We start from the raw sequence: 10,781 nt of genomic DNA on the forward strand, positions 1-10,781 counted from the left end.
CCCTGGAGGTCTTTAAAAGACGTTTAGATGTAGTCCTTAGCGATATGGTTTAGTGGAGTACTTAGTGTTAGGTCGGAGGTTGGACTCGATGATCTTGAGGTCTCTTCCAACCTAGAAATCTGTGTCTGTCTGTGTCTGTGTCTGTGTCTGAGATTTGAACACTTGGTTATACTGTGTGTCTCCGCGGAAACTTAGAAATCTCTATAGAGTCTTTGTGCCTTTTAACGCGTTAGTTTCCAGGCTGCACACCTGTGTATTTCATGCATGCTAGCTTGCTTTTGCAGACAGTAAATTATCACCGGCAATCCAAGGAACCTGTGTACCTGTTGCTGTAATAAATTGCACTTAACTGCATTGTTCCTAGCTGTGATAGTTCTCATTGAACGCGACTAGAGTAAGGGTGGTTATACGTTATTGGTGAATCCGTGACCGTGGTGGTTCAGTGTTCTGAATCCGATCAGACCCATATTGGTTAATGCGTTATTGGTGAATCTGTGATTGTGATAGTTCAGTACCCTGAATCTGACAGGACCCATAACGGTTAATCGGCTACACCCCTTAACGCGACACCCAGTATAACACTTCCTCACTTGATTGATTGTGGTCATCTCTTCCCCTATTGTTTTTAGTTTAAATCTTTCCTCATCATGTTAGCTAGTCCTTGGTTCTGAATCTCTTGGTCATGGAAACCAAAACTGTTTGACAGTGGTTACACAACCAATTGTTGACCAACAGAATCTGTCCACTACTCCTCAAACCCTTCCACCCTCAACCACAGGAAGTACTGGAACACCACCATTGTTCCCCATGCCCTTGACCATCACCACAGGAGCCATGTAACCATGCTTGATAATATTCATGTCTCCCCTGCCATAACATTTTTGCCCTTGTAGAAGGCTAGCAGATGGTAATAGCCTGAGGGCTAGAGAATCCTCTCTATTTTTTCCAAAAACTTCCCAAATCTGAGCTCCCAGAAAGTAGCAAGCCTCCCTAAATGGTAAGTCAGGTTGCCACATTTTGAAGCTGCAAGGCCTTGAGGGAGGATCTGGTCTCTCTTTTTCACCATCTTTGATGCTAAGTCTGCTAACCTCCTCCTTACAGCTCCCCTTCACTTCGGGCTACAGGTCCTCAGCAACTGCACACCTCCTGCAGGTTAGAAGACCACCTCCTGCTGCCCCAGCTTAGGGAGTGGTCCAGAACATTTTCTGCAGCCTGAGCTCACCAGAGCTGCATACCTGTTCTGAAACTTCATTAGAGTTGTTGCCTCAGCTTTCAGAATTTATTTTGTAGCTGTTTTGACGATGTTGCAGACCATCAACTACTTACAAAATAGCAACCCCTCACCCTGATTTCCCTCCTGAAGTCTATATCTAGCTAGATACAGGGATATTATTGATACATAGTACTATCATAATCATAAAAACAGCATTGATATTTTCAGGATGAACAGTTTTAGGCTCTTACCACCATAATTTTCTTTAAAAAAGGAATAAGCTTCCATACATGCCACTATCTCCATGACCTTTCTCAAAAAAACAACAACAACAACAAAAAACAAACACAAAAAAAAATGAAGCAAGTTACCATGATTTGGCTAGTTGATCATCCTTCTTCCCCATATAAAAAGCAATTCAGATACTGTTCCAAGTTAAACTTCTGTCAGAGCACTCTCACAGAACATCAGATGAAGTCCAAGTATAAAGCTCCAAGCACAGACTTCAGAAAAGTGAACCCTGAGGGATGGAAGTCACTATTATGCTCTCTAGAATCTGATATTAATTAAATACCTGTCAGTATTTGAACTAATTCCTCTGGCCTCTAAAACCACTTCTGTCTCTTAAGTGCAGATTAAGAGGAAATGACAGTTTTTCTAAAGTTACTACCTCAGATGAACTGAAAGTAATATGTCAAGAAACACAAGCATCACCAAGGCCATAAAAATTTCAAATCCTACCAGACTACCACAAAAATAAACTTACACTATGGCAGGAAAATTGGGTAAGGGTGCAGCCTCAAACAGTATTCTAAGTCCCACTTGGACTTGTTCTCTGTAGTCTGATGTTAAAGCAAACATCAGAGGTGTAATCAGGCGTTGATCCTAAAAAAGGAAGCTACTTTAGTTAGAATATGTAACAGTAAATAACAAAACCAAACATAATACCAATGCCCATGAGCACAGAAAAAAAAAATATTCAAAGCTGCCTTTCTAAATTTTACCCTTCTAAGTTTCTGAAGCCCAAAGTTAGTGAAACAGAACTGATTTGAAAAACAGTTCACACTTGGGAGGATTTAAAGTTTTGTTTTCCCAATTCGAGTTGACACAGCAGATACAAAAACTACTTAATTCCTTCAACTTTTTAAGTGCTTGATTTCCATCATAACGGATCACAAGCATTAAGTTTTATTAGGATTTTCGGATAGCTGTGGGACTACGATTGCTACCTATTAAGTTACACAATTCCCATTTATTGTGGTTTAACCTGGCCGGCAGCTAAGCACCACACAGACGTTCGCTCACCCTCCCCCTTCCCTCTCTGGGATGGGGGAGAGAAACGGGAAAATGAAGCCTGTGGGTTGAGATAGAGACAGTTTATTAAGACAGGAAAAAAAGGAAAACTAATAATAATGATAATAGTACTACTAATAATAATGTGTACGAAACAAGTGATGCACAATGCAATTGCTCACCTCCCGCTGACCGATGCCCAGCCTATTTCCGAGCAGCCGCCCCCCCCCCCTCCACCCCGGCTAGCCACCCTATATCTTGTTTAGCATGACGTCAGATGGTATGGAATACCCCTTTGGCCAGTTTGGGTCAGCTGTCCTGGGTCTGTCCCCTCCCAGCTCCTGCTGCACCCCTAGCCTGCCCGCTGGCAGGACAGAGCGAGAAGCTGAAAAGTCCTTGGCTTAGTGTAAGCACTGCTCTGCAACAACCAAAACATCAGCATGTTATCAGCACTCTTCTCCTCCTAATCCCAAACATAGCACCCTACCAGCTACTAGGAGGAAAATTAACTCTGTCCTAGCTGAAACCAGGACACCGTTCTTCAAAGAAAACCCTCCAAAATAGTATGAGTGTTTGACTGTCTGGTTTATTTTCCATCATTTTGTAGAAGCTGACTTCCATACTAGGTACTTCCTGCTTCAGACTGCTCATAAGATCAAGTGTTTTCAAAATAGTATCAGCAGCAAGTTTGCTTTTAAACATACAAATGCAGAAACAAAGTGGAAAAAAGGCAGAGAGATCTGTCAAACCAGCACTGATAAATTCAGTCAATTTACAAAATGAATAAATACCTTCATAAAGATGTTAAACGTGTCTAGCAAGGCATCAATGCCAACACCACAAGAAATCACTCAGTTCCTTGGACATGCTGTTGATTTTTTTCCAGTGTACCAAGGACAGCAGAGAAACTCAAAAAAACACTTTCAGCTTGAAAGTGAAGTGTTTAATCACAAGTCAATTTTACTGGGCATATAACTCAGTTATATTGATATTCAAGTCAATGACACTGAGCTGGAGGAATGTATGTTCTTTTTTAATACAATCATTGGCTCCCCTGTTCCTCTAGTATTGATGTGTGATATCATTTCTGGTAAGCTTCACCTCAGATGAGCTTAAATTAATGGATGTTTAAAATCAGTCCCACATCAATGGAACTCCGGCTTACACACAAAACAATACTGGAACGTTTAAGCCAGGTTTTATGTATTGAACTGACCAATGTTACATTCTATTGCCACAGAAATATTAAATGTGATTTAAAAATAGTACTGACTTACTTCCATTTAAATGGTAATTTCAGCTACGGTATATTTTCTGTTGGAACAATATCAAAACTCACACAGGTCTAGCTAAATTAGATTTCAGAAAAATTTGTGTGCTTACCACATTTTAGAGTCCACTACCTTTGCCCCAAAACCAGCATCAATTCTGCTATAGGTAAATTGGTGTTCAATTAGAGACACACATCGGCTGGCAGTCAGTACCTTTGAGGTGTGCATTTTCAGTATGTCATCTCTACAGAGCAGTAGATAAAGTTAAGTTTTATTCTTAATATATCTATGCTTAGGCATTGTCACCATAAGGAAATATTTTTAATAAGACAGTTAGTACATCCAAGCATGACGTACTCCAAAAATACTTTTAAAGCCCAACTACATAAACCACTTAAGTCACACTTAACAGACAAGCCAAGAAAGCTCTGCTGTTCAACTAAAAAACATGTACTAGGAAACAGACAGCTATGGGAAACCACAATAAAATGAGGCGGCATAAAGAAAGAAGACGAACAAAAGGGATTGAACAACCAGTGCCTAATACAAGAACTAGTTATCTAGGGGAGAACTAGCCAAGAAACTTCTTCACAGAATTCAGCTGAGATGCCGGACTACATCCTGCTGTCACATTCTCCTTACTCCAGGACACCAAGTTCAAAAAGGCAACAAGACAGAAATCAGAAGCAGAAGAATGCAAGCTTCAAGTACTTCAGAGCTGTAGGCTTGAAGATGACATGATAGATTTGCCTTCTCACCAAGCTCCTTGACAAATCTGGCCCAAATCCAATCAGAGACAGGATGTTACACTAGGTGGACTAGAAAAGCTGTTCTGAAATTCTAATGAAGGAAACCCCTTTTAAAAAAAAAGTAAAATGGTATCATTCTGCATTATTTTTCCTCTTATTTCACAAGTCTGAGTTTTTATCATATTTGACTGGGCACTGCATTAGACTTAGCTAAGCCAAAATACTCTAATGATTAAGAAGATGGCCACCCGCCCTCCTCCTCCTTACAATTTTACCAGAAACACTAATCATTTTTGATCTGCAAAGTGCTTCTATACTGTTGAACAGCCACCACATTTTATTCTGAATCCCCGTACTACAAAATAATTTCACAACAATTAGAAAGCTACTTAAGATCTTTCAAAATGACAGTGCTAAGTAAAATTAGTGCAGTTACCACCATTAAATACTATCAGAGTGACCCAAAATGGACATTTCTTCTAATACCTTGGAACAGATCATAGTGGAGAAATCATAAATTAATTATGTGCCAATAGGCACATAAAAAGGATATCTATGAGGACATTAATAGCCTTGACCATTCTTTCACACTTTTTCTTCACTAACAGCTCATCCACAATCTGTTCTGGCATCTGAAGATGATCAAGAAGAACAGGCAGCAAAAGATCCACAAAGTGTTCAGCTGAGGCACTGTTCCCACTATTAATAGAATCCTGTAATAAATTTTATGTCAATGTTTAGAACTACAGAGCAAGGAAGACAAGCCTACTCTACCTCTTCCTTCACCAGCTTGCAATCAAGCTTTCCCAGGCTCTTGCTATTTTAGGTTTAAGACTGTTGATCAGTATCACGCTGGAGAAGGAAGTTTAACAAATAACAGTGAAAGAGTAGAAACACTCACTCCTATAAGTTCTAGAAAACAGGTCTTGTATAGCTTTGTATCTATCTGCCATCTGGCCATATGGCAGGTAGATATGGATAGATAGATATAGAACTGCCATATCTTCCATTTAACTTTCAGAACAGATATATTTCTGAAATACATGTCTTTAAAAGAAAAGCTGAGTGTTAAAGTATGAAATTTTAGAACAAAAAAAGTCAGGTATATTTTTACATGCTACCTTTCAAGTAAAATGTTATTAGACGTTTAAAAACCAAACGAAAAATAGAGCTGCTAAGAAGCACTTTAAACTCAATTATCAGCTCTGGTACCTCAAAAACCTCTTTGAATAGCTGCAATGCTAGAACTGAACAGTCTTCAGAGCTTTCCAATGGTTGGTTTGACAAGCGTACCAATGCAACAGATGGTTCAAAAGTCTCTGAGCGAGTCACAAATCCGGTGTTTCCAGAGACTGGCAAGCCAGATGGTTCCAGTATCGCCTGCTACAGGGTATGACACAGTTCAACCACAGAACAGAAGGTGAGCAGCAGTTCTAAGATGTATATGAAGTGAATGAAAGAGTTCAAATGATTTTAAACCAATTACTCATACAGCAATTGCAACTCCCATAGCACAAACCTAAAGAGATATTTAAGTTCTAAGCAACTACTCTTGGCACTTTAAAGTTCTATGAACAATATTTTTCCCTCCATAAAGTCAAGTGAGCAACAGCAATACAGTCCACTAGACCAAAAAAAAACATTGAGTGGTGAAGGCTTGCAACAGTTGGTATTCAGTGTACTGCTTTCCTTTCTTAAACAAGAAAGGAAAAAAGGACAACTGCTGTCTAGTGATCTACCAGCAGTAGAAATGCTTTGGTATGCACTCAATTTAAAAAAAAAAAAACACTATGGAAGGGAAAAATATTCTGAGATATTAATGAATGCCCATATGCAAACTCAGACAAAAATGAAAACCCCGCAAAAAGCTCCATGTCAACATGTTTCTAAATAATAACCAATAAACAACAAAAGTTACATACATGGAAACATTGGCATTTATTTACTATGATGTGAAATGCACTCATAAAAAAAGTTTAAGATTTGTTTCAAAGATATTCTTTGCCCAAGCATTTTCACGACATACCATATTTTAGTCTTTAGCACCAGATAGCCAATGTTTCATTTATTTAAGGTGGTAGAGAGATAAAGCTGAACAGAACAGTGAACCCAATTTGGCATCAATTTGTTCAATTACTGTGAAAGAACATACTCCCTACTTTGAAACTAGTGTCATGGTTCCCTGATCATCAGTTCAAAATCTGAGTAGTATTAATTCAAGTCTTGGTATATGAAGTGGGGCACATGCTGCGTTTCTGGTGCAGTAACCCACATCTCTTATTAGCCAAAGTATGAAAGGTATTTATGTTTGCTTTTTGCCTTTATATCTGTTGCCTGAAAACAGGCACACAAAACCTGGCAAAACAAACAAAACCCAACAAAAACAACACACCAAGCAAATATAACCTGACAGGCTTTTGATCAGCTACAAAACTGATAAACACTAAGTCACTAAAGAGTCCTGAAATCAATTTATTTAATCAATCCTCATACACAAGGAACCTATTTATGGCTACAGAAATGGAACCAGGTTATGAGTGGTACCGTCTTAGCCTTAAGCTGACAAAGTATACATACCTTAGATGATGAATTAGGATCCTTTCCATGAAGAAGATCTAATACTTGACCAAGGCATGAGGTGAAGTGTTCATACCTATAGTGTACATGAGGGGGAAGGGGGTGTAGAAAAAAAAAAAAAAAACATTTGAAATTTGAACATTCTTAGAGATTTATACCAAGGGATGAAACGTGCTCTATTTCCTTTTTACCCCCCAAACATTTCAAGTATAGTGATAGCTTTGATGGTGTAATTTTGCTAAAACACAAGCTCGACTTCAAAAATATTCCAAGAATAAAAAAATCCTTAAAATACACCAAGATTTTCCAGCTGTTCTTATTGCGAGAAGATTTAGATGGAATTTCAGAACTAAATTCTACTAGCTGAATTTGCAGAAGCAATAGACAAGCACTCTGCGCAATTACTCCGTAGTGCCCTACAGTAAAATTATTACAACTTTGACAATACTATTCCACCTCAAACTAATGTAGGCCTGCAAAAAGGCATGACAGCTGTTCATGAAGTTGTCTGACCAGTGATACTATTGAGACAAAGAATTACTGAAAACAAGCATTAAATATTCCTTAAGCAACAAGGAAAGCATGTGTTTTGATTTACACTTCTGTGTGAAATAGATAACACAAGAATCCTTTAGTTTCAGGCAGCATAGTTATAATCAACTAGTAACATACAAGAAGCATCTACAGATTTTTTCCCAGTGTGTGGTTCAGAATACAAATGGCATATAGCAAAAGAGTTGAACAAAAGCTTATAAAAAACTCTTAAATACTTTTTATAAAGTCAGGCCATACCTGGTAAGATAATCTGCAACTCTTTTTTTTCACAAGATGCATGAGTAGATCAACAGAATATTTTCTTGCTAGAGTACCATCTCCATTTACAACAATATTGAATATTAACTGAAAAGTCTGATGGATATTCCGAGCATGAAAGAGCTAAAAGAAAAGGGAAAACTATGTATGAGAACATACTTAACTTGCTCAGGTCTCTTGCACATCAAAAATTAGCTGGAATTAGAACTTGATTTTGCCAGTGTGGCCAAAAGATTTATCAACAAATTGAGAACAGAACTGATTTCAAAGTATCACTTACTTTTTCTCCTACTTCTTCATTTAAAGTAAGGCTTGATAATACTGAAAGTGCAAACACAACCACAGTCAAACTACCGTGGGCCAGGAAACTTATCAAGGTACGATAAAAACTCTTCACATTATTCTAAAACAAAAAAGAAACAGGTATTATAAGTTTCATTTTGTTCTATAAGAGCACCAAACTTACAGCTTGCTCATATTTTAAAATAAGAAAAATCATGAATGATACAAAAACATTAGAATGACAAACTTTCTCTAGGAAACCTATTTTAGCATTCTTCTACTGCACAACTACTGTAGTTGACATCAATGACTAAATTCTTTGTTGAATTTGCATAGGGTAGAATGATAAAAAGAGAGGAAGGAATTCCATCACTATTTTAAAGACATAAGGAAGACATTTTGCTAAGACTTCAAAGGAAAAAAAAAAAAACACTGAAAATTGACCCTGTCTCCTCTCTGATCAGATTTGGAAATAGTTCTTCCCTCCACCTCCCCTTCCTTTCAAGGTAAGCAGTACAACATTCACTGCCATGTAGATTAAATTTTATTTCTCCATCAACAAATAAGTTACATTTGTACTGATTGATGAAGAGACATGGACTGGAATGGTTCAGATATGGATGTGTATTTGAGGATTCAAAGGCCCTGACCTGACATGGTTGTATTGAGAGAGGGAGTTAGGAGAATCTTATCAAGTAGAGATAGAGCGCTGACAGCATTAAACTAGGATGCTACTTAGTGTCTTTGCTAACTATGGTACATTGTGCAAATTAACTAAAGCAAGAAGCCTTGGGCCCCTTACCAAGGTCAGTCTCCTAATAAGAGTGTGAGCCTATCTTAAGAAACTGGTAGAAACTGGTCCTGCAGATGGACAAGAGCCAAGGAGCAACTGAGTCTGCGCAAAGACAAGAGGTCAACTAGCGGTGACGAGGAAGAGTCATCAATCTTCATCCCCACGACCCCTGATGACCACCACCGGGATACACTGCGCAAGCGCAGATGGGAGGAGTTTATGGAAATGACTCCTTGGCACTAATTTTAATACGAAGCAGGGACAGGTTATGAATATGTATAGGCGTATTGTGAAACGTCATGCATATGTAACTCTTTGCTGCATATAACCATGGCAAATTGCCACATCAGTTGCGCACGACTTTGGTGGAACTACCCCTCGTGCTGCCCAGTGCTGAATAAACATACCTACTTTACAACCTTACTGATTGTGGAGTCCGTTTTCCGCAAGTCAGTATTTTATTGATTTATCTTTTGAAAATTAAGTCTTTTTTTGGCAAGGTGCAGTAAATTTTGCCTGAAATCCAACTACAGTCTTTATATTTTAACATTTAGTTTTTCTACAGAAGATATGTGCAAATTTCAAATTCACCTTTCCTTTGCAGAGAACGGTTGACATAACTGAATGTGTAATGAAAGCCTGTGCAACAGCAGAGCAACAAAAGAAAACCCAGCTTCCAGTTCTTCTGATTGTTTCCTCCAGTTTGAGAGAAACAACCACCAACACCAGACACAACACTGAACAAAAAGGTCAGGATTATTTCTTATGCATGAAAAACATACATAAGAAATAGAAAGGTAATTCCTCATAGCCAAGTAACTCTTGTCCTCAAGCCAGAGAACCATGCCACAAACCCAAAACATTTACCAAAGATTTTATCCAAGTTTGAATAGATAAGTTGTGACGACAGAGATTTGCCAAGAGTACTAAACATGGCATGGTTAACTCATCTTCAGTGGACTGACTTGAAAGAAAAGTCCAGAATTTTAAACAAAGATGTTTTCATTAAAGCATCCTGAATCTAGTTACAAGATTTGTATTATTATTTTTTTTTTTTTTTTGAGTAAGATACCATTCCTCTAAGCAAAGCAAAACTAAGATTTGCAGGCCTCATACTGTGGGCAGCTTTTAACTGAGCTAAACAGTAATAACAAGAATTGGAGAGGAACACTATCAAAGGTCCTTTATTTCAGGTGTTTTTAATAGTCATTAGACTCACACAAAATTCATATTATTCTAAAGGAAGTCTGCTCATAGCAGCAGGCATGAATATTTTCCATGGCTTTTGTCTTTGTTAGCTTCCCCTTCCTGGGGATGGGCTAAGAGGCCAATTAGTATTCAGCCACCCACAACACTACATATGACAAACTTTAAAAACGTGGTTTTCAAGTAAAAATCTCTGGTAACTTCACAGCAAAAATGTCACAGCTTACTCTGAAGACCAGAAAGTTAGTACAATATGCAAATCATCTTCAGAAAGTTTAGAAACCTATCTAGGAATTTCCCATGAGTAAAGATAAGTGAGTACACACTTACACATGGTGCATTAGAAATGAAATCAATTCATCGACAAGAATCACTAACATAAGAGAATACCTAGCATTAGAGCTTAAAAATCTTATAACTATTTGATGACTACAAAACCTTTTCCATTGACTGATGTCACCTGGATCCCTGAGTCATCTTGTACTCCCTAGTATTTTGAGAAATATGCAAAACATCAGAAAAGCATTCGTACTGGCCACTTGATTACATTTCCGACAGGCAACATAACTGCCAGCAAATTCATT

The 10,781-nt window shown here is 38.1% G+C and overlaps 1 protein-coding gene across 1 annotated transcript; it reads right to left on the reverse strand.

Moving 5' to 3' along the window:
- Positions 1-1,979: 1,979 nt before the first annotated feature.
- LOC121063049 (protein CIP2A homolog) lies at positions 1,980-10,577 on the reverse strand (the record flags this gene model as incomplete). Its single annotated transcript, XM_040543343.1, is given in 11 exon segments — positions 1,980-2,100; positions 3,100-3,197; positions 3,890-4,031; positions 5,080-5,239; positions 5,739-5,966; positions 7,104-7,179; positions 7,896-7,919; positions 7,921-8,039; positions 8,197-8,319; positions 9,859-9,955; positions 10,528-10,577. Coding segments are annotated over 11 exon segments (1,238 nt in total), but the record flags the coding sequence as incomplete, so codon positions are not given.
- Positions 10,578-10,781: the final 204 nt, after the last annotated feature.

The sequence above is a fragment of the Cygnus olor genome (assembly GCF_009769625.2).
Source record: "Cygnus olor isolate bCygOlo1 chromosome W unlocalized genomic scaffold, bCygOlo1.pri.v2 scaffold_110_ctg1, whole genome shotgun sequence".
In the NCBI taxonomy this organism is placed as follows: Eukaryota; Metazoa; Chordata; class Aves; order Anseriformes; family Anatidae; genus Cygnus; species Cygnus olor.